This window comes from Protomyctophum bolini, assembly GCF_963924005.1.
Source record: "Protomyctophum bolini genome assembly, chromosome: 5".
Classification (NCBI taxonomy): Eukaryota; Metazoa; Chordata; class Actinopteri; order Myctophiformes; family Myctophidae; genus Protomyctophum; species Protomyctophum bolini.
The window spans coordinates 14,013,243-14,037,569 of record NC_137866.1 but is presented as its reverse complement, the minus strand read 5'-3'; the positions used below and the strand labels follow the sequence as shown (position 1 = coordinate 14,037,569).

At 41.1% G+C, this 24,327-nt stretch overlaps 2 protein-coding genes across 10 annotated transcripts in view; one reads left to right on the top strand and one right to left on the bottom strand.

Annotated features, from left to right (window-relative positions):
• The window catches only part of ccdc30 (coiled-coil domain containing 30), a 34,549-nt gene extending 24,529 nt beyond the window's left edge, over positions 1-10,020 (top strand). For 3 of the 6 annotated variants that reach the window (XM_080762937.1, XM_080762933.1, XM_080762932.1), the window contains 7 exons: positions 420-585; positions 2,435-2,556; positions 3,543-3,684; positions 5,094-5,230; positions 6,002-6,122; positions 6,902-6,969; positions 7,128-10,020. In XM_080762937.1, coding sequence (XP_080619063.1) covers positions 420-585; positions 2,435-2,556; positions 3,543-3,684; positions 5,094-5,230; positions 6,002-6,122; positions 6,902-6,969; positions 7,128-7,335 — 964 coding nt within the window. In that variant the 3' untranslated portion in view covers positions 7,336-10,020. The remainder of the gene's footprint in view (positions 1-419; positions 586-2,434; positions 2,557-3,542; positions 3,685-5,093; positions 5,231-6,001; positions 6,123-6,901; positions 6,970-7,127) is intronic. The other 3 variants (XM_080762934.1, XM_080762935.1, XM_080762936.1) reach the window with 3 other exon arrangements.
• Positions 10,021-10,057: 37 nt separating this feature from the next.
• Positions 10,058-23,242, bottom strand: znf362b (zinc finger protein 362b). Of its 4 annotated transcripts, none has more exons than XM_080762938.1 (9): positions 23,139-23,242; positions 20,567-20,630; positions 20,017-20,272; positions 18,443-18,550; positions 16,789-17,137; positions 16,071-16,295; positions 13,867-13,945; positions 13,334-13,492; positions 10,058-12,410 (listed from the first exon to the last, which is right to left on the bottom strand). In XM_080762938.1, exons 2-9 carry the CDS (start codon positions 20,627-20,629, stop codon positions 12,294-12,296), a joined length of 1,356 nt encoding a protein of 451 aa, XP_080619064.1. In that variant the 5' UTR covers position 20,630; positions 23,139-23,242; the 3' UTR covers positions 10,058-12,293. The 4 variants fall into 4 exon arrangements, with proteins under 4 accessions (XP_080619064.1, XP_080619065.1, XP_080619067.1 ...); XM_080762939.1 differs by having other exon boundaries at positions 16,789-17,134; XM_080762941.1 differs by having other exon boundaries at positions 16,789-17,104.
• Between the last annotated feature and the right edge of the window lie 1,085 nt (positions 23,243-24,327).

Genomic DNA, 24,327 nt, shown 5'->3' with positions numbered 1-24,327 from the left:
ACCTCACTTTGTGAACCAACGCATTAAACACTCACTAGACACTTGTGTGTGCCTCTCCCTTTTAACCACACAGCGAGATCCTCTGTTAATGTATCCATTTGTTACATTAAAGGGAAACTTCACACTTTTTGCAAAATAGTATCCACAAGGAAGAGCAATGCACCAAAGCATTATAGGAATTGTAGTCCAGGAAGGAAGTGAGCCCAGTGTCGATGACGTCAGAGACACTGGGCTCACTGCTAAAATCTAAATGATCTAAAACCACATATTACACACATAAAGACCCCCAGGAAAGTGTTCTGAATCTTCTAAAAGTCTTTTTTTTTGTTGCAAAAGTGTCCCTTTAACACTGAATGTTACTTTGTACCTCTCTCTCTCTCTCTCTCTCTCTCTCTCTCTCTCTCTCTCTCTGCTCCCAGGAAGCTTCTAGAACAGCGTGAGGAGGAGCTGCAGCAACAGGTGCGCTCCCTGAGGCTGAAGGAGGCCAACTTGACCAGAACCAACTCTGAGCTCAGCCACCGTGCCCAGCAGCTCGACACCCGGCTGGCCGTACTAGAGGCTGAGCACAGCAAGGCCAGAGAAGAGGTGAGAGGCTAGGTTGGTTCACTTGATGTTGCCACGGGCTCTTTCACAAGACATTAGGAGTGTATCAGCTATCGCAGGTGTTCTCAACCCGTGGGTCGCCAAATTATTTTGGGGGGTCCCCCAAAAACATTTAAAAAAAAAAGGATTTGGCTGTAAAATGGAAATTAAGAGTTTACATAGTACACATAGTACATGCATACACTTTCCTTAACTGGTTCAGACCGTACGACGTGTGTACACGTCATAAGCAATCCAATCGATGTGTTGCAATGACGTGTGTACACATCCTAGCGCATCTTCAATGATATCAAACGAGAGAAGAATATTCTGAATTTTTGGCGAGACATGGCCAAAGCATTTCCGGGGGTCCCCAGCCAAAAATGTTGAGAACCCCTGAGCTATCGGCATGTTGACAACACAATAGCAGACTAGATATGTCTATCAATAGCTGATGCCCCAAGCAATGGGCATCAGCGTTATTCCTTTATTTCATTTTAATTTCCAGATACATTATCTGCAACCTTTTTTGAAACAAAGTGCCATGTTTTTATTTTCTAGATAGTCAGTGTGCCACGTCAACATTATTTCTTTTTCTCTCTTTTTTTAAATTATTCAAATATTGTTATTGAAGTCATTTAAGGACAGATACATGACAACAAATACAGAACATATACAGAATGAAACAACATCAGTACTCAACATTCATAGTGTATGCAATTCTGAGATGCAATGTCAAAAACAAAAACTGTATGCTAATGAAATCAACTATATACATGGATATAACCCTTATTATATATTATTTTGTTTAAAGTGGGATTTCTTTTTTATTGGCCTAAAATATTGTCTATATACATAAATGCATGAATCCACTTGCTGACTGGCTGTCACTATTGGGCAATTTCTTGTATAGGGGTTTCTTGTCAAAAAACACTCCTTGGGCTAAAAACGGCCATTGCAATCCTGACAAATATGATGAGGTCAGCACAAATGTGATGAAGCCAGCACATTTTGGGCAAGTGGCTATTGCTGTTTTTAGCCCAAGGAGTGTATTTTGTGCAAAACTAATGCTTGGAATGGATTCAGAATCATGAATGCCCCCTAGTTTGACATGCTACTTGCTTGTCACATGCTACTTAAAGCAAAAGGAAAGTATGACATTTTTGCCGCCAGGCTCCCATAGGATGTTAATGGAAGGGTCACAAGAAACCCCTATAAATAAATTGCCCAATAGTGACAGCCAGTCAGCAAGTGGATTCATGAATGTATAGACAATATTCTAGGCCAATAAAAAAAGACTATATATCAAATTTCCCACCGGTTCACCTCGGCTACCGGACTAGTAGGTGTTGCGCTCCACTTCAGCAATCCATCTCCCAGAGGTCTAGCGCATTGAAAAGGGGATAGACTCCCACACCCTGGCTGATACTGACAATTTGCCTCTCTGACTTACTTAAATATTTTCTTTCACATTGTTATAATGATTATTAGACTCTGAGCTATAGCCTCGCCTATCTCTCAGACTCCCTCCCCATGAGTTCAGAGTTTGAATGAACATTGAATTATGTGCAGGATATAATATAATGAATCCATGTCATCAGTCTGGCTAATGCCAGGCTAGCTATATGCCCACCCCTCTCTAAATGTGTTGTCAACAACAGTGTTTGTGTTGTCAACAACAGTGTTTCCACATTAATTAAATAAATGATCGCCCTTAAAAAAAAATATATATATATATATATATACAGTATATATATATATATATCGTATATATATATATATATATATATACACACACACACACACACACACACACACACACACACGACTGAGGTGTGTGTTGTGTCCACAGCAGAGGGACAGCCAGAAGACATGTCACAGGCTGCAGGAGGAGGTGGCCTCCGGTCAGCAGGAGTGTGACAGACTGCAGGGAGAGCTGCAACAGGTGCTGCTGCAGCTGGACAGTCACATCAGGTAAAACACACCTTCACGTTAGGAAGTGTTTAGTCATTTGGATTCCATAGAAGGCAGCATGTCTCAGCATGTTGTGCCGTGAAGATTGCCATTCTACAAGGTCTGCGACGCAGACCTTGCAGTTTAGAAGAGTATAGAGCATTTGAAGTGGTCAAACTAACGATATGTTATATTAGCAATAGGCATGTTATGATACACTCAACTCACAATACGATACGTATCACGATATGAGGTTCACGATACGATTTTTCACGATATTTAAAAATATATATTTTCTAGACAAATGACCGATTTTTTTTTTTTTTATGATTTATCTTTCCCCCGAGCTTAGCCTACTGTACTTTTCATGTAAAATTACTTAATTTCTGTGCAACAACTGTAAACATGCATTCTTGTTTAGAACCTACTGTAGCTTTCTTTGGTGGCATCTTAGGACAGATGTAGACCTATTTGACAGTAGAGAAACATAATTGCCTTCCTTGATGTACGTATTAATGAGCATCAACAATCATCACCTGTAGGCTGTACAGGTGTAGGGCACAGACGCACACAGCTCCCCTCTGCAGACTTCTACTACTGAAAGTGACTGCATAGAGTCTGTCTCATTTCTCTCCAAAAGCACTTGAATATGATGGAATATGATTAAAGCTCACATTTCATATCGCACACACCATCATTTACTAGCCCTATATATATATTAAATAGATTAATATTAATATATTAATTAATATTCACTGCGATAATCTTCGGGATTAATATCGATATACGATATATCGTTACATGCCTAATAAGCAATATTACTAAAACATGATCAAATCATTGCACATTGTTTTAATTGTTTAGGAAGCAGCGCTAGTGTGGGCGACTCCTTTCACACTGTTCCATTCATGCATGTTATGCACAGGATGCTTTTGTCGTTTGTTCTTTTGAGTCACTCTGTTCCAAAGGTCAAAGTATGTTCGACTGTTCCATCTTTCCCCTACCAGGAAGTACAACGAGAAGCAGTCCCAGCACAAGACCAAGCTCCGTCAGGCCAAGCAGGTGTTTCTGAAGGCCACGGCCCAGAGAGACCGCATCATCCAGAAACTGGAGAACGACCTCGCCCTGGCCTCTAGCCTATCGCACAAGGTCAGACAGACACCATCCTGTCAGATAGAGAAGTAGTTGCCAAACTTTTCAGCCTGTGACCCAAAACAGAAATTTGATATTTGCCTGGGACCCAAACTAGTGAAAATGTGTCTCACAGTTTTGTCTATCTTTTCCCTTCATGTGTCTCTCCCTGGTTTCCCTTCATGTGTCTCTCCCTGGTTTCCCTTCATGTGTCTCTCCCTGGTTTCCCTTCATGCGTCTCTCCCTGGTTTCCCTTCATGTGTCTCCCTGGTTTCCCTTCATGTGTCTCCCTGGTTTCCCTTCATGTGTCTCCCTGGTTTCCCTTCATGTGTCTCCCTGGTTTCCCTTCATGTGTCTCCCTGGTTTCCCTTCATGTGTCTCCCTGGTTTCCCTTCATGTGTCTCCCTGGTTTCCCTTCATGTGTCTCCCTGGTTTCCCTTCATGTGTCTCTCCCTGGTTTCCCTTCATGTGTCTCTCCCTGGTTTCCCTTCATGTGTCTCCCTGGTTTCCCTTCATGTGTCTCTCCATGGTTTCCCTTCATGTGTCTGTCCCTGGTTTCCCTTCATGTGTCTCTCCCTGGTTTCCCTTCATGTGTCTCCCTGGTTTCCCTTCATGTGTCTCCCTGGTTTCCCTTCATGTGTCTCTCCCTGGTTTCCCTTCATGTGTCTCTCCCTGGTTTCCCTTCATGTGTCTCCCTGTTTTCCCTTCATGTGTCTCCCTGGTTTCCCTTCATGTGTCTCTCCCTGGTTTCCCTTCATGTGTCTCTCCCTGGTTTCCCTTCATGTGTCTCTCCCTGGTTTCCCTTCATGTGTCTCCCTGGTTTCCCTTCATGTGTCTCTCCCTGGTTTCCCTTCATGTGTCTCTCCCTGGTTTCCCTTCATGTGTCTCTCCCTGGTTTCCCTTCATGTGTCTCCCTGGTTTCCCTTCATGTGTCTCTCCCTGGTTTCCCTTCATGTGTCTCTCCCTGGTTTCCCTTCATGTGTCTCTCCCTGGTTTCCCTTCATGTGTCTCTCCCTGGTTTCCCTTCATGTGTCTCTCCCTGGTTTCCCTTCATGTGTCTCTCCCTGGTTTCCCTTCATGTGTCTCTCCCTGGTTTCCCTTCATGTGTCTCTCCCTGGTTTCCCTTCATGTGTCTCTCCCTGGTTTCCCTTCATGTGTCTCTCCCTGGTTTCCCTTCATGTGTCTCTCCCTGGTTTCCCTTCATGTGTCTCTCCCTGGTTTCCCTTCATGTGTCTCTCCCTGGTTTCCCTTCATGTGTCTCTCCCTGGTTTCCCTTCATGTGTCTCTCCCTGGTTTCCCTTCATGTGTCTCTCCCTGGTTTCCCCTTCATGTCTCTCCCTGGTTTCCCTTCATGTGTCTCTCCCTGGTTTCCCTTCATGTGTCTCTCCCTGGCTTCCCTTCATGTGTCTCTCCGTGGTGGCATGCAGGAGAAGGAGTGGATCCACACGGTAACGGACGACAACGAGAGGTTGTTGGTGGAGAAGAGGGAGCTGCTGAGGAAGATGAGTGATGCAGAGGATATAGGCAGCAATGGCATGAGGACCGCCTCCACCATCCAGCTCAGGTATAACAGCTCCGTCGATCATCTTGTTTTTACGCTGTGGCTGTGTGTGTGTGTGTGTGTGTGTGTGTGTGTGTGTGTGTGTGTCACTATCTTTGTTTCCAGACATAGCTAATCTTGTAAGCTTCTAGACTGACAGGTGTCAAACGTTTCTGCCAGTAGGCCACAAACGTACATCCACATGTTTTTCCGTGTTCTGATCTGTCTGGAATGGTGCCCTGTCAGTCATATGTCTATAGACGTGTTGTAGATGACTGACGTCCCACGTCGTTCCCACATGGATCTTGAGATCCATGTGATTTCATTTGTTTTTAGGTATTTCAGCTTAACTTGAAATTAGACGGTGTACAAAGACAAATGAACAAACCCATGAGGTGGGCATTGAACACAGGATCGTTATGTGGGAGGCACGATAGGCGATCTAGCCCCCGGTGCCCTAATATTTCTTTTCACTTTAAAGGGATAATCTAGTAGTGAATATCTCTGCAGAGACAGAGTGAAACATTTGTGTTTATGAGGGATAGAAAGTGTATTGAAATCAGGTGATCCATATAGGCATGCAAGATTCCCTAAGACTGAGTCCCCCGACTCAATCTCAGAATTGCCTGATTCCCTAAGACTGAATCCCCTGATTCAATCTTAGAATTGCTGGACAGACCCAGTTGCCCATTATTTCATCAATGTTATCAGTACGCATGACCAAATAAAGACTTATCTTAATCACATGGGAATTAATTGATTGAGTAGGAGAGATGGATGTTATTCTATTTCCAGAGTCAACGTGTTGGAGATGGAGAACAGACAGCTGCAGGACAGAACCCTGAAGCTGTCCAATCAGGTCAGCTGCCTGGAACGTGCCCTGAGGAACACCCAATCATACTACAGTCTTGAGGTAGTAGTACACAGTCCCGTTTACAGTGGTGTAAAAAGTACTCAAATGTTTAACCTAAGTAAAAGTATCAATACTGCAATATAGAAATACTCAAGTAAAAGTCCAGATTTCAATAGTATCGGTCATCAAAATGTACTTAGTAGAATGTCTTTTATGCAGAATGTCTCAAAAACAAACTTTCAAAAAGTACAATATTTGGATGTGAGATCATGTAGTGGAGTAAAAGCAATACTCAAGTAAAGTACCTCAAAAAATACCGGACAGTACTTAAGTAAATGCACTTAATTACTTTCCACCACTGCCGTATTTGCAGTGGTGGGTAAGAAGTTACAGTTACATGTACATTTATATGTGTGTGTGTGTGTATTAGGGAATTGGTAACACTTTACAGTGGCTTTATTTCGGTATTTTAATCTATGGAAAAGTATATTGATTACACTGTAATAGCACAACCAGTTGTCTCTACTGCCTGACGTCCAATCAACTATATATTATACCTGTATAACAAGTGCTTTTCAATAGCTTAATGCACAGACCAATACGCTGGAATAAAGCCATTGTAAAGCGTTTTAACCTACGCAGTTACCACAGGCAAGATAACTGTTAGCGGTTTGCTTGGGAATGGTGCAAGGTGGAATCAGTCACTCCATCTCTCCACTGGCTATTTGGAAGGTAAGGGGAACGGGTGTGAAATAATGTCAACTGGGTGACAACAATCCCCTCGTAAAGGAAATATTTCTGACGCTTTTGATGTGTTAAGGCTTCAATCGTTTTCCTGGCAGGATGTCAAGAAAATGTTTCCATCAGAAGGTCTTCCTATGGATAATGGCCTGCATACATCCACTGTAAGGTACAGAAGGACTTAATTCCCAATTGAATAATTTGTTTATACCTGTATTTCCATCACAGCACATTTTCGATTGTAATTGATTATGAAGGTGAGTGCTCTGGGCATTTCCTTTTTCATTTCTCACGTGTGTGCGCCTGCCTGTGTTTCTTTTTGTTTAGCAGTCTGACGCCGGGCACGTGCGACCCGCTGGGCATCCTGGACGCCATCTGTCGGATGAAGGTGGGCGAGAGCGTGCTGGAGGGCACCCGGACTTCTTTCTCCAACACCCAATCCCAGACCTCCGAGCTGGGGTACTTAAATCTGACCTCCCCTGTCGTTCCTCCAGAACGCAAAGACCCAGAGGACAAGCCCCGGTGTGGGGATTGACAAGGTATGAAAGGGTTGGTTTGGGAGCCATCTTGTTACATGAGTTACAATGGCAAAGCAAAGCAAAGTTACCATGTTTACCCAGGGTAACTGGACTAAGCTCAAGAACTTGTTTACAGCCAGGCCCTGCTCATAGAACATTTCATGGTAGGGGTTCAATGCCTTGCTCAAGGGCACTTCAACGGTGGAAATTTTAACGTGCCAGTCCGGGGATACGAACTAGCGACCTTGCGGTATCAAGACCGCTCCGCAAACCGTTCGGCCACCGCTGCGTACCATCACTGCGTTCAGAACTTTGCCCTCGTCTGATTCAAAGTGCAAACTCTCACTACCTTGTGACCCTAAACGTTTACGTCAATATTGTGTCTTATCCAGTCTGTCCTCTAAACTAATCTAATTGATAGTACAAAGTGGAGGTATTTCAACTTAAGGATTGAGCTCAAGCCAAAGTCCTACAACATGCAGTGTCAAACACATACAATAGCATCGTCTACTTCCATTATAATTGTTTTTCTGAACAACATTGCTTTCGCTGTGGCATAGGTAAGTGTGATGTGAAAGGGATTCAAGGTTTATTTGTTTTATTTTATTACGCCTTGTAAAAGAGTATTTTCAGAAAGGGGCTTCCACTTCATTTATGCTCAGGTATTCATTTCTCAAGTGCTATTTGCAACTCTAGTGGCATTCTACAGTATATGCTCATTCCCTTATTTGGCTTGGTGATACGTTGTCTTCCAGGGTTATGCTTTGGGTTGGTACTAAAGTGAACACAGTGAAGAGGATAATTTGCTAAAAGCAAGCCTGTGTGCATTCCGGCGTTGCATGTTTTGTGGTGATGTTCGTGTAAGACTACCGGTAAATGATGGAATTTGGAGCTTGTTACTTAAGCAATAACTCATGACAGGGCATGGTATGGCAATTTACCATGGCCTGATGGAGTGAGTTATTTTATAAAATGGTTACTAAATATGGAAACATAAAAATCATATCCCGATTAAATTGTTAAATTATTGTTAAAACAATAATTTCTTTACACAAATGCGTTCTACAAGAAAATAATCACTGACTGCCTGCACAAACAAGGTGGTTGCAATCTTGATTAAACTAGCCATTGTACATGTGAAATTAATCAATATTGTTCTTCTAGCAACCCACTTCCTCAAAACTGCATTAGTAATGCCTCAGAATTGACTCTTATGTACCTTGTGTACCTCTAGTACACATGATGGAACAAAGAAGCTGGCTGAAAGGCAACAGTCAGTGACACAGCAGTTTAGCGACACCTAGTGACAAAGACGTTAAGTGATCGCAAAGTACGCCTTTTTTTTGTCTTGGAGTGATATAGAATTGTCAGAGCCATAGTATATCGTAATTATACCATACCTATAGTATCAACCATTCAGATTTATTTGTATAACAAATAATATGGACATGAAAATTTTATTTACGATTGGCTGTCACATTAATGTCCAATATTGCAACTCTTAAAAACAGTCCCAGTCAACAGATTAATCACCATTCCAAAATCAATACTTTTGACACTTCGTTGTGCATTATTGCTTACTTAACTTTTAAGCAAAAGTTGTGGCCCAAACATTTGGGCACTATTTATCTGTGCGTTTACCTTGGAATTTGTCCAAATGGTGTTTGCCCCTGGATGCCAAAGCAAGTCCTAACTCTGGACCAAGCTGTATGGTGGTGGTGGTGTGATAGGCAAAGTAAGATAATGGCAGACCTCACACTAGTGCTCAGCTAATGTCAGGTAGAGACAATCAGACTGATTTGAAATAAGCACTTTATAAAAGGTACATTTGTGACTTGGTTTACATAAAGGAAAGAACGACATTGGTACTTTTACCTATTTTAAACGTAAAGTTGCCTATGGGATGATTATTATTATTTTGGTTGGCTCATTGGTCATTATTATCGTACATTGTCAGCACTTAAGTGTTTCATAATTACAGAATAACAATACTGTATAAATGTGGTAAATACTAAATGTATTGGTTAATTTTTTGTCTGTAATGTAGAGATTTTGTCAGAGATGTAGAGTATCTAAATATTCTGCTATAGCCAGTTGAGTATTTACAGCTGTGTGGAATGCTGACTTCAGCTTAGTTATTCTTTGTAATTTGAAGTTGCCAGTAAAAAGGAGGATACCGGAAAGGAATATCTATTTTTAGGGTACCCAGGCAATGGTGGAACTACTTGTATGCCTGTTTTTGTAACTGGTCACAGTGAAACTCGATGCCAAGATACTTTGCTAAAGCTCGATAAAATGGAGACAGACTTTTTATATGATATACTATCTAACTGTGATCAAGAACAATCAGTTGACAACTAAGTTATAAATGTTGGGATAGGATTTAATATGCACATATTTTGTACCACTAAGAATAGATTTGTTTCCTTTTACAGTTAGAAATCCCCAGCTTGTACACTGTGGTAATTGTCGTCCACTTAGTCGTCACCGTGCCTGAAATGACAAAGTGTTTTAACTTTGTCTTACTGGTAAAAATGAATACCATCTTAACAAAAAAATTACTTTTGATGTGGTATGCCTAAATTGAAATACTATCACAGGCAATAACTTTACTCTTTGGTGAAGTTGAACCATGTAAATACAAACATATTTTCATAAATAAAGAATTAATTCACAATCCTGCAACATCTTTCCTGTTTTACTAAAACAGCCTGATACAAAATGCTGCCGAGCAATGAGTGAGTTTATAACAGTCTGTTTATTAAACAAGGTAAAGATACAAAGCTTTTTTTTTCTTCCTTTTTAAACATTGATGTTCTTAGTTTTACTTTTCAGTCTTGGCTGTGCATATTTAGTTATCTAGAAACTTGTATATGAAACCACAATGCAAGACAGGAAAAAGTAATAAATCTACGCAATTATCTTTTTCATAAAGAACATGGGTTAAACAGTTATCATACAGTTTACAGCTTGGGTAGTCCATGCGAAAGGAAAAAATAAAATATGTTTACAAGACGGAATACTGCAGAACACAACAAGTAATGGAAATAGAATGGTCGTTTGCATGGTAGAACAGTTAAGGCTTATATGTAAATAACCGATATAAAACGTGAATATTATTAACATACAACATGTAAATCATTACAGTAAGTTCATAGATAAACATCTTTTACAAAACCCGAATAGAAATAAACGGTTTATGAAAACTTAAAATAGGAACTATAAATGATTAACATGATTTACCATACAGCAACATGTACATTTTTCTCTGTAATCTCAAGAGGGGGAGAGAGAAAGAGAGAGATTAAGTTGAAGAGGCAGGGTCTGTTGTTTGTGTTAAATGATGTTTTCAGGCCAGTGGCTTGAGTAATAGTTTTTTTGTTTTGTCTTTTATTCTTTTGAAAACATACTATATACTGTATATGTATTTTACATTATTCTCAGTTCCACCTCAGACATACGTCGAGCCATAGCACCTTTTCATTAAGTACCCTGAAGAATACAGGGTACCTCTAATTTGTACCATTCAGAGGTTAAAGTTACAGTAAAAAATACATCAAAACCAATACTGTGTACAATGAAAAGAATACTAAAATAAACAAAAGAAATATCGCGAAGCATAAGCATCGACTCCATGTTAACTTGTCATATAGGCCCATGGAGTAGGACTTATATGGAAGTTCATTTTAAATGGGTAAAGCTTGTTAATATGTTTATATGAAGGTAAAAATACTATTTATATATACGTATATATATATTGGGTCAAAATAGCTGTAACAACTTCACATTTTGGTCCAATGGTTTACTTTTAAATATATTTTTCCCATTTTAACAGATTTCATGTCGGCTTGAATTGATTTAAAAAAAATTATATCACGAGCCAAAGTCTTAAGCGTTAAGTAGATACATCAATTAGCAACAGTATGTTTCTAATGCTTACAAACAATGTCCATAGCTTAACTGAACAAAATAGTGAAAGCAAATACGACTTCTAATATTTCTTTCTCACAAAACAAAACAGAAAACCTGAATATGGTTCATATGGCACTAGACATGAGGAAAACAATTGGAAAATGGAAGGTAACTACATAGCAGTGATGGATCATAATGCAATGATCACAAACATTGCCATTGAATGTGGCGGATGAAACATTTGGGGAAATAGTAACCTTTTTCTCTATTTTTACCTCCTAAATGATCTTAATACAATCATAATTGAATTGTCATCCACATTGCTCCGATTGCCATTCTCCAAATTTTGATTTCTATGACCCTGTAAACGTATAGTTGAATATTCTTTTTTTAATTACAAATAAAAGGTATAGAATAGAAAAGTTAACCAAAACAAACACAACTTTCATTTCGACACAAATACTTTTAGCTGCCTCAAGTAATGCCTTTTTGACGCCATGTGACAAGATTAAAACAATTTGAGCCAAAACCACAAGGCCTAAAAGTGCTTTAAGATTATCTTTGGATGTCTCCAGAATACACCCACAAAATATTTTTTTCTCTTTTACTTTCTCAATTCCTTTTGAGAGCAAATTTCATCTGGCACATTTTGGGAAACCATTTCATGGAATAATAAACAAAAAAACAAAAATAAATCTAAACAAATGAGTTTTCAATTTAAGGGCCAATGCATCCGGCAGTGTACATGACGCCTACGAAAGTGCTTTTTTAGATCTGACGTAAGACATTCCTAGCCATTGTATCCTCTGGGCAATGTCGAGCTGCATCGTTACATTCATAAAAACGCTGTGCTCATCTTGACAGGACGTGTCAAAATGGAACGAGAGAGGGGGGACGTCTTGGATGCTGTAATCAGCACTGAATGCTTATGTCAGCTGTCATATGCTAATGTAGGCTTTATGTAGATGACCGCGTGCGCAGGGCCCCTAAAAGCCAGCCTCACGTGACTAATAAATCCAACCTACTGTGCTGCTGTGAGTAGTGACTGACCGACTGGGGGACCTCAGATGAGGGAGATACGTATGGGGATGCTGGGGGACTCGGTCCTCTGTGGTGACTGATGGTTCACTAGGTGCTCCACCACGGTGTGTTTGGACATGTGCTTCATAAGGTATGTCTCCTGTGGAAAGAAAGAATGCAAACGGGGGTTTGCAATGTACACGTTTATTAAATAAACATGTTTCACTAGACCTTGACAGTAGGACGGGCTGCGGCCTAAAACGTTACCACATAAGTAAAGATAACTGGGAGCAGACATTTGGTCTGCAGACATTTTTATTCTTGATCTGTGACTTTGTTTGTTCTGTCACCCAGCCTACTAAGGTTAGCTAAGATGTGTGTCTCTTTTGGCCGTTTTTCAGCCTCCTCTGCTACTTGACAGTAACCTATACTAAATTATAGTATAGTACTAAAGCATACAAATTTCACTTATCGTTTATGCCCACCCGTTATGTTATACAGTATATCAAAATCCATCTAGCCGGATAAACTGTACAATTCCTCCTCAATATGCAAGGGATAATTGACGGCGCGCGGGTCGTTGAGAAATAACTCCCGACAGGATGATTAAACTCTGAGGTGAAGCTGATGGGTTTAATTATCCTGCTTATTAGATGGCTACTTAATAAATAAATTGGCCCAAAAGTAACAACAAAACCAGCAAACCAACAAAAAAGTATTTCCTTGCTTTCGCCTCGGAAAACATATCTAAAACATGTCTACTTCTCGCATTAAATGTTTTCAAAAACATTGAGAGCAATGTTTAGCTCTTAGCTGTAAACGACTTTGTGCGTTTGTTTGCATGGCTGTCGTTTTGGATATGGCATAAAATCAAGTAGCACAGCAGATGCTCTGAGTTTTTAATGTGGCGTATTCGAGAAATGCAGCTGGATGACAAATGTTCTGCACTCTCCAAAGGTACAAAACATTTAGAATCGTTTAGTTCTTTGGAGTGACTAAACAGAACATTTCAACATTGAGAATCCGTCATTAGGTATAGGTAGACAGGACTATTCAAACCTAGGTAATTTGAGGTGTACTCACTGAGGTGTATGCTCTGCCACACATACTGCAACAGTAGGCCTTAGCATTTTTTATGGCGTGCGCTGACAAATGGATCTGCAGTGATGCTGAATCTGAGTAGGCACGGTAGCAGTTAGGACATTTGTACGGCTTGTCTTTGTTGTGCTGCCTCTGGTGAGACTGTAATGGAAGGACAGAAAGACCAAGATAATCAGTTATTTTCTTGTAATGGCAAAACAAAATGCAACAAACGTTTTTATATTCATTAGGTAGTTCTTGCATTATTGGACATTATTGGACACTGGACTGTATATAATTTAGGCCGTTTCCTGTTTTTCTGACGGGTCTTCCCTTATTCTCATCACATTACCATTCCACAGATATAGTCATTCTCCTTCTTGTATAAAGGGTGTCAACGTTACATTCTTTCCATCTGTTGTCACTCCCACGGTACATAGACTGACTGGCCTTTTGTACAGAACATGCCTTGCTTAGAGTGAGGCCATATATGTGGTCTTACCTTTGCCATGTAGTGTGTATGCAGTGTTACTCACCTGGAGGTTAGAAAGTTGGGTAAATGCCTTTTCACATCCAGGGTGGGCACATTTATAAGGCCTATCACCAGTGTGGATTCTGTGGCAGGAGGAAGGGGACATGAAGGATGTTGGATTACTCAAAAAACTAGAATCCAGTGCATTCATCCTACAGTATATAAATGGAATGCATTGGATACTTTACAATATCTTGGGAAACACATTAGCCATTCAGAGGTTACTATAGATCATGGAAAACACATTAGCCATTCAGAGGTTACTATAGATCAGTGGTTCAAATAACTCAAGACACTTCAGTTTGCCTAACACAGACCTGGGCATTACACAGCTGACTCGGACCTGCCTGTGAAAGGTTACTTGGAAATTTGAAACGTACTTTCTAATTTTACCTTATGTGTGGACTAAAACGGCATTGCTTTTATTTTGAAGCCTGTTTATTCACGTACAGGCAATGTGTTTCCTGCCGTGAATTGTGTGTGATTGACAACCTGTTACAATTCATTAATAATAGTTAAGTTGTCTCTCCTAAAATGAGAGACTTAACTTCTGCTCTGACAAACAGAGTTTGGGCATGAGCTACAGGGCCTCACAGCTGGCATTATATGCTAAATAGATTTAGCTTGCTGATAGCAGCAACTAGCCTGGGTTCCAGCCTGAATTGATTCTGAATTGTCACTCGCTACTCAGTCTGGACAGTGGCTGCTTGACTCGGATTTAATAACGTCAACTGTTACGTAGCCATGTTGTTAGTTACTGATACGTCTACCAGCGTCACTCTGTCCATGCTTCTCACTGTTGAAAGAAATAGTACCCTTTGAGACTAAAAACCTACGGTAAGAAGTAAACGATGCATTAGTCCACTGAGATTCAGTAGTACAAAATAAATTACGTCTGTGTGGGTTGAGTTTAGTGAATGATAGGGGACGTTGCAGGACAACAGCAGTAGCTGCGCATTGATACGTCAAACTGGTGTTTTTCCTCAATCCACCACAGACCAATCCAACCTTTCATATGTCCCACATACCTTGGAGATTAGGAGACTGTCCAGACTGAGTTGCGAAGTGACATTTTCAGATCCGTGGAACGCAGCAAATCAGGCTGGAACCCAGACTACTATGTAACGCGTTTGTCATTGTGTCACCCAAAACATACTTTTTGTAACCGAGGATTATATCGTTTAGAGCAGAGGTTCCCAACCACCGTTACGCGGACCGGTGCCATTGGTACGCGAGGAGGGAATCCCCAAGTTTTCCTGTCGTATAAAAAATCCATTTGAAAACGAGAGGACAAACACCAGACCTGAGAACTATAGTGGCAGTGGATTTGCCGTTGCGCGTAGAGCCTTTCAGGCAGTCTTTGTATCCTCCTCGTCACTTTGAAAACGCTTCTGATTGTGCGGGGGGGGGGGGGGGGACATCTTCACAAGCGGTGAAAAGTTTACTCTGTCCGAAAATACCAAGGATTCGTCAGCAGACGAGTCAGTGACTGATTTATAAACGGCTTCGAGTCCGTGTTACTGCAGTGTTGCGTAGCATAACAGTGACATCACTGTCCGATCCTTGGTATCTATCTTTACCGTTCATGTGTGCTCAGCGAGCACGGTCGCTCGCGCTAGTGAAACAAAACACTACACGTGGTGACGGTACAGGATTATTATTTCATGTAAAAACATTCAAGTATCAGAACAGAAGATGATGTTACCCAGGTAAATTAATGTGTGCGTCACTCTAAAGTTTTTCACATATGTCCAAATTACTTTCTGAAAAAGACATAAGTCTAACCTTAAAAAAAAAAAGAATCATTGACCTAAACGCCATTTAGGTCAATGATATAACGTTATATAATAATAATATAGCAGCGGGTAGCCTATTTAAGGGCCAGTCAACTGTCTTCCGTGAGAACGTTAGCCCAACCGAATGAGTTAATATTATTTATAATTGAGTTCAGCCTTTTGGCCCGGCCCTCCACGGCCCCTTGGGAAAAGTAATTGCCCACCCCTGACCTAACACCTTTAAGGTAACTAGAATTTGTTCACAAATTCACCTATGTGGTTCCTGGCCACATTATTGTCATGCCAATAATTACGGTAAAGCACACCCTCTCGGTAATGTATGTTGATTTGACTGATTGTAATGGACCCCAGGAAGAATCCCCATGCTTAGGCAAGTGCTAATGGGGATCCATAATAAAGTAAAGTAACTGACCTGGTGTGCTGCTGCAGATGTGACAGCTGGCGGAAGGAGTTCTCGCAATAGGAGCAGTGATAGGGCTTGATTCCCAGGTGGATGCGCAGGTGCTGGGCCAGATAGGAAGCATTGGCGAATGACTTGGAGCAGTGGGGACACTTGTGGGGCTTGGCCTCCGTGTGAGACTTGGAGTGCATTTGCATTTCTGACTTTGAGAAGAAGGTAAGTGGACACACTTTGCATCTAATGGACAGAAGAGGACAATAATAAATGTTAGTGTTATTGAAGACTACCAATAACACAGACTATATATTAAACTATAAAGTAGCCTATTAGAAATGTTTCCTCTAAACTGCCTCCCCCTGGCCAGCCGGGGCGCCTGATGGAGGGGAAAGGAACTGGTTGGAATAACGTGTTCTTTCCACCCGCTTACTCCAACCAGGGAAACTCCCCCCTGTCAGGTGTAAAGGAGCAACTTGGACTTGGACACTCAGGCATGAAGGAAGCATGAGTTCAAGTCCGTTGCTCTCCCCTTGTCCCCCATATATGGGGACTAGGTTGGTGGAGGGTGTGTAGAGCCCAGGATCACATTAGATGATTGACACAGGGGTGAAAAATGGGTTACAAAATCGTGGGATAAAAAATATATATTAAAAAAAAAAAGTTTTCTGTGGGACAATGACCTGATCAAGATTGAATTATCTGTACAACACAAAGTAGCTTCCAGTGTCCCAACCTGTAGGTTTTTCCTTCTTTGGGTGCAACAGTGATGCAGCCTTGGTCGTGTAGGAGGGGATAGGGCACCACCAACAGTGGACCTGTAGCATTCTCGGCCTTGATCTTCTTGCGTCCCCGGGGCGCCTTAGGTGGGGGCCCTAGGAGACCCGCCAGGCCCCCGACCTTCATATGCTCCATGCCGGGGCCATTGACCAGTCCAGAGATAATGTTGACCGGTGCTCCACACAGCCGGTTCTGACTGCTGGAGGTGGGAGTGGTTGGCGTCAGTGCCTCTGAGGTGCTGTGGTTTTCAGGCCGGGACGAAGGGGCCAAACCTGTGGCGTAGGGATCAGACAGTAGGTAGGCTACTGCACATTGATCGGTTAATGCATACACCCAAAACTGGTTTAGTTGGCACTCAATCCTACCAGTGTATTTGACCAGTGTCTTCTGTACTTTTAAGAAGAGACAAACGAGAAACAATGCAACACTTGGGACACATTTATAGAGGGGACCTGGGTGTGACACTAAAAGCGGTCTGTCTAGAAAAGGGGCTTTGCTAGGCCTCTTTACAAATCACAATTACATACAGCCCCTTTTCTAGACGGACCGCTTTTAGTGTCACACCAAAGTCTCTTCTGTACATTTCTCAGCTTTCTAATGTGCCTCAAGGGTGTGTGTGTGCATGTGTATACATTATATAAAGATACAATCTGAATATATGCACATTCTGTTGATTTCTCCTGCCACAGCATCAATTTAGATCGACAAAGCTTTCTGCAAATGTTCTACTTTTTGTTACTATTCACTACCTTGCCATCTACCACCCACGTGATGTTTATCCACTAGTAACTAATCATAATGCCTACACAGACAGATGCATCATTGTCATAATGGATCTACTATTTTCTGCAAAAGCCTTCCCCACAATACCATAAAACTGAAAATATACTAGTACAGACCATATATAATATTATACCATATACAGTAGGGCTTGTGGTTAACCGAGGATGATAGAAGACACCCGAGATGTCAACTTCAACTGCTAGTATGATCCATTAAGTGGACTTCTTTTTATTGTTCTATTCGTTTTAACCATGACGTAGGTTTAATGCCTACTCTTTAAATAAACGATTAGCTGCAATTGTGTAGCATAGTTTCACATAACTCTGCAGCTACTCAGTGCAACGTTGCATGCACAGTGAATGCTGAATGTATATATTTGGAGAGTTATGTATAGTGCACTGCACTATTTTGAGTATGTGTTGCTATGTCCCCTTGTTTTGTATGTTAATCCCTGTTGTCCATGTCCTAGATGTGTCAGTATACTGTTGCTGTGGTAGTCAAAAACAAGCATCTGTTGTGCACTGAATCTGAATTAGAGCCAGACCAATATATCGGCCATTATTTTACTTTTTGACAATTATACAGCTGATGTTGTCAAATACACATTTGTGAGCTTTTAGATCTGCTATTTTTGTAACGCATTGTAAGATTAGAATTAATTTTGCACTTTTTGATATATCGGTCAAAACATTGGTAATCGGTGGACGGAGTAGATTCTCGGACTCTCCAAAATTGCGATGGGCATCAGACCCAAATGTCTGCCATCGGTCGGCCTCTACTTAACAGGGGTGTTCTGTCATTCACACAGTGAACAGTGACTCCTGTACCTGATCGATGGTTGATTCTGCCAGCTTGTTCTGACATCTGTCTTAAATGCCAGTCTTCCCACAGTCCCTTCGCCTTAACCGTCGACTTGTTGTCATCCATATTTCCATCTGAGAGGTTGTGAGGTAAGGACAGATTAATCAATACACAATAAAGTTTGAAAATTAAAGAAACATTTTACAACACCTGTCTCTATATCGGTACTGTATTATTTCCAACTCTAAGGATGAAGGTCAAAATGAATACTGTGAAGTGACAATCGAGACAGAGCAAGTGCATTCTCCGGAAGCGATGTCGGATGCAGTGTCGCCGCCAACTGCCGATGACAGCCGTGGCAGTGTTTCCGCATTGGTCCGACACGCTACCCCAAACCCTAACCTCACAGGGAAGCCACGGGTACGTTTTAACCGGCAGCCAATGTCGGGAGCCACGGGTGAGTTTTAACCAGCCACGCATGTGTCTTAACCAGCAACGCGTGTCGGGAGCTACGGGTGAGTCTTACCGAGCCACGCATGTGTCCGGTCACGCATGTCGGGAGAGCAGAGGAAACACTGCGGCCGTTATCGACTGTTGCTGTGTCTGGAACGACTGCCACCGCGCGGACCGGCAGTGGAGGAGACACTGCCACCGCACGGACCGGCAGTGGAGGAGACACTGCCACCGCACGGACTGGCAGTGTAGGAGACACTGCCACCGCACGGACTGGCAGTGGAGGAGACACTGCAGCGGCACGGACCGGCAGTGAAGTGTCATAAACCCCCCCCCCAGATGCATCCGACGCCGCTGCCGGAGAATGCACTCGCTCCTTCTGTGAGTCATGTCACCTCATGAATGTTGTTGATTGATTATTTTATTTGCAATATTTCTTTTTTCATTTGCAATATCATTATTGCTTAGCGAGTTCTTACTTCAAGTTATTGATAATGAAGGTAAAAATCCTGACAGAATATATATCATTGCAATGCAACCTGGGTTGAACCTGGGCACTGTTTCCCATAGAATTAAGTTGTAACAGCGGTGATGAATATAATCTTTTTCAGAAGTCAGATGTTGCAGAGTCAGTGGGTATGGGATAAAAGGCTTCATGTCTATCTGTGTGCATTATATAAGATCATTGAATCTTACAAATGTTAATTTCACAAATGTTTCCTTTACAGGTACAAGATGTGCACTCAATCTCCTCTAGACCAGATTGCGCAAGGAAACATTTGTCAGTCTGGAGTCTCTGGACAGACAGCCATGTCCTTTCCTCCACTTACAAGTATGTAACTGTACACAAAGCGTCCACACTGAGAACAATAATATAACTTTAGTTTCTAAAGACATATGATGGAGCCGTCTTCCATCGTTAAAAAAATATATAGTAATAAGTGACATAAGTGAAATATAGCAGCTGCAGGGCCCTGCTTCTGAATGCACCTAGGGGGCCAGTCACACAAGCCCAGATGTTGTCCACTTCAATCTGCGGGGGACACACAATAATGTAGTACAACTGGCTTTAATTCTAGCAATTTACTTGCAACTCATTTAGACTTGGGAACCAATGCCAGACCAAACAATGGACATCAGACTGTACCTTGTCCAGAGCTGGAGGTGGGGCGTGCGTGTAGGGCGATGTCTGGCTGGCCAGAGCCCTGAGGCTGAGAAGGGTGGTGGCTTGGCACCTGCTGCTGCTTCTGGGACATACCGTGATGTGCGGAGCCGTCCGAGGGCGAGGAGGACACCAGCAATGACTGCTGGGAGGGCGTGGAGGTAGGTGGCAGATGTAGGGGTCGGATCTTCTCAGCCATCAGCTGCTCCTTTATCTTGTTAATGAGCACCAGGTTATCCAGCTGAAAGGTTTAACGGTTCATGCTCAACAGACAACAGTCACCATGTGTGAATGTCATTCATTCATGCCTTCCAAATCGGGAGCTTTTTTTAAAACTTCATCACCATTTATAGAATCCGTAAGCACGAAATTGTCCATTTGAAATTGGGGGGAGGGAGGGGACGACATTGAAAGATTCACTGTTTTGGTCAGGGATTCCTGCCGAATGGCTCAAAGGACATTCACACATGGACACAAGGCAGTGGAAAATGGCAATGTCACAGAAAATAAAGTCTACGGGTAACTCGCTTCTTACCTGGGTCGGCATGGAGGGAGGTGGTGGCCAAAAGTATGGGTTGTTGAATCGTGGCTCTGCCATCCTGAGATTAAAATAATGTGTTATCACTCATATTTTAACATGACACACATTATGAAGTAATTGTGTGAAATAGGGCTGAATGATAATTGGGGAAACAAATGTAATTGTGTGATTTCAACAAATGTCGTTTGCAGTTACCAAGAAGTCATTAAATTCTAGTTACCAAGAAATTAAATCAGGTGAGTCAAACCTTGCCACTGTTGCCAAGTGCTTACTCATGAGGCCATGTTGGGTTTCTGTAGTACTGTGTGGTCATTCACATCCTGTTCTAAAAGCTTGACTGATTGTTATCAGATGGATGAATGTACTGATTTCTTACAGGTTAATCATGGAAAAATGAAAACTTTGTCAGTGTGTGTTTCCTATTATAGGAGGTAAAAGTGTTTTAGTGCAATATGAGTGACTGGCCCAATTTTCTTTAGCTATCCTTTGCAATGACTATTCAATGTGCATATCGTTGCTGTCGGGAGGAAACCACCCAACTACATTTTTTATGTTTTTTTCTTTTTTGTATAAATCAGTGCTATTGAACACCCTTTATGTCTGTCTGTTGTTTCGGACAAAACCTCTTAACTCCACTCGACCCTCAAACTGTCTATTAAAGCAACTAACCTCACCACCCCTCATGCAAGAAATTGACGATATATAAAGTCACATCCAACTTTGATGAGGCAGTATTGCTTTGTTTGCAAAATATAAGGTTTTCTTAATTTCTTAAAAATGAACAATTTGGAGTTATGTGGTTTCTTCCCACCATACTATTAACCAGTGGCTGTCTAATACCTTATTTATGTTCAATTGGACAGACAGGACTGTGTGCACAAAGTTCTCAATCAAACATCATATTCACTATAATGCATAGAAATCAAATCAGGTTTAGCCCATTTAGAACTGGTGCAACGTAGTTACACCATTCAATCCACATGCTATACCTCGGTGTCTCATTAGTTGTTGCTATACATGTGTAGCAACAAAATTATTATATTTAACATTTTAATAAGAATTTAACCTAAGGTTTTCAGAAACCTTAGGTTAGGTCTAAAATGGGTTAATATGTATTCTGGACAATATTAAGAGACGAGTCCTGGGGTTTGACAGCGCGTGGCAACTTGTTTACACAATTTCAGATGTGAGATTACTATAGTCACAGTTAGTGCACACAATTAAGTACAGTATGTCACTAATATATATCTTTCTCTCTCTCTCTCTCTCTCTCTCACACACACACACACACACACACACACACACACACACACACACACACTTACTGCACTATAATCACAGGATTTAATTCATAAATGAATTTAAAATAGTAATAAATAGGCCTAAGTATGTCATAATGAGGATATTCCATTAGTAATTATAAGAATAAGAACAGATCATTTGGGGTTGGAAAAAATATATAATCACTGCATGCTTTGAGGAAGATTGTTCATGACATGTGATCATTCAGTTCAGGTTCAGCACATATTATTATATTATATTATTATTTGGGTATTGTTATTATGCAATTATTATTTCAGAATAATACGGGCTCTCACACCTCCTGCCACGATCACGCTTCATACTGTATTGTCAATTATCTATAAATGACATGCGCACATGATATTCTGACAGGCACATTCATAAAAAGGTTAATACAGTCTATAGTCTTAAATATTCCGCAAAGACTGTTTTGACCGTGAATACATATGTAATGATAGACAAACATATCCCTTTGTCTGAATATGAATTCGTGGAAATAAGTGTATTATAGGTCGCTCTGTTGCGAGTAAAGAAATATACATATATCATCATAGGAAACTTATAATTTCTACTTGCAGACGTAAACCGCTTGCGAACATGTGTGATGTTCACTGATCGGCGCGGCGCTCCTCCCCGATGTAACCCAGACGTCTTGTCTAAGACAGTTTTGTTAAAAAACATTTCCAGACAAAAGAGAAACAAAAATGGCAGCCCTTATTTTTATAAGGCGGGACGCCATATTCTGCAGAGCCCAAATTTTTAGGAACATTACGGACATGTTGTCTGGGGAGGAAACGAGACCTAGTCGACGCTGACACACAAAAGGTGTGTTTGTCGCGTCAAAGGCATGAAGGATTGTTTACGGGGAATTGCATGAGGTTTGAATAGCCCGGCCTCCCCACCACTTCTTTAAAAAAAATGACACTTCCTAGAAAACCATGCCCTGCAAAAAATATATAGCACGGAAATACAACTAGCCCAGATGCTGTCTACTGTCTCTAGTCTGTCTGCCTCGACCTAAAACAAAACATAACGGATAAAAAGAACAGCATCGGCGCGCACACCGCCTGCTCCCATTAAATACTGGACCATCTGGACCTAAATGCACTTTTTTGTTTGTTTGTTGTTGTTGGTTTTTTTTTTTACATTCTGCAACTTTTTTGACGAATCAAAAGCCAAGTCTATAGTATTTTCTGCACAAATCACGCGCATCTCGACGTTATGCACACTTATAAAGACGTTGGAAGACGTGCACATTAAATACCTGATTGTGTCCTCCTGATCGCAGAGAGAGAACAGATCTAGGCTATTATTATAAAAGGTTGGTGTTCTAGCCTGACTGTGCCTCCAATCCGGACCACCAGCGCTTCCGGGTCGCTTTGTTCACTTCTGGGTAGAAACGTACTGCGGTCACACTCACAGTGCACAGTACACGCACACACACAGTAGACGCCACGGGGATTTCACCTCCTGACGATATAAAGGAATGTACATTGATTTGATTGTACTGTGTACAGAAACATGCGCAAACCACCGCGTGGGGGGATTTCTGAATGGACTTTCTCCCCTTCCTTATAAAATGCCACCTTTTTATACGTTGGATAACTGTTTACTATAAAATTGCTTGAACTGGTGATGGTTAATGGACCAAGTTATAAGCGTTATTACACAGCTACAGTGATCAGTCAAAACGGTTTGGGGTTATAAACATCTTGTTCACTATATTAATTTTATTATTTGGTATTACCATGACTAACGTGGTGTCAAGTTTGAGTTTCTGTCAACACGTTAACATCATTGTTGTTTTATATTATAATAATAATGGGTGCAGAGAGGGAGAGTGTGTGTGTGTGTGTGTGTGTGTGTGTGTGTGTGTGTGTGTGTGTGTGTGTGAAGAGAGAACAATTCAAAAAGTTTTTGAAAAGTACATTTTGCATGTAAGAATAAATATATGTAATGTAAAATGAAATATATTTAGATGGTTAAAAACAGAAGGTCATTTAATAGTAGATTATATTCCTCAGAATATGAAAATGTATTCCTTCCTCAAATGTAAGGTCATGGAATATCAGAATAAATCTAATCTTCATTTCTGTTAGAAAGGTGCAATGGAATTCTAGGAAGAAGTCCTATGAACGTGTCTGCTGACGTATAAAAGCCTATATCTTTGTCCAATAGCACAGCTGTACTGTTACTCTGTGGGGGTTTTCTTAGTGTGTTTCCTGTTTCTACAATCAGTTCTGCTCAAGTGCCAAAGAAGTGACAATCACAACAACATAAGCACAGGTTTCATTTGTATTCGATCACAGTCTGTTACATTTGGTCCAAACTCCATTTAGTTTGATGAATTTATAAACATTGATCATTTCAAATGAGAGAAACAGGCTATCAAGGTGTACTGTTTAACTTTATTTTAAGGCATATTCTTTTGAAAATGAGGTGCATGTTGTTGG

Excerpts from the sequence above, each read along its gene's own strand:
- znf362b (XM_080762938.1), bottom strand. The coding sequence starts at position 20,629 with ATGGCAGAGCCACGATTCAACAACCCATACTTTTGGCCACCACCTCCC. Across the intron at positions 18,551-20,016 it reads CACCTCCAGCTCTGGACAAG|ATGGAAATATGGATGACAAC; the intron begins GTACAGTCTGAT and ends ACAACCTCTCAG. Across the intron at positions 13,946-16,070 it reads CATCTGCAGCAGCACACCAG|AATCCACACTGGTGATAGGC; the intron begins GTCAGTTACTTT and ends CTCCTGCCACAG.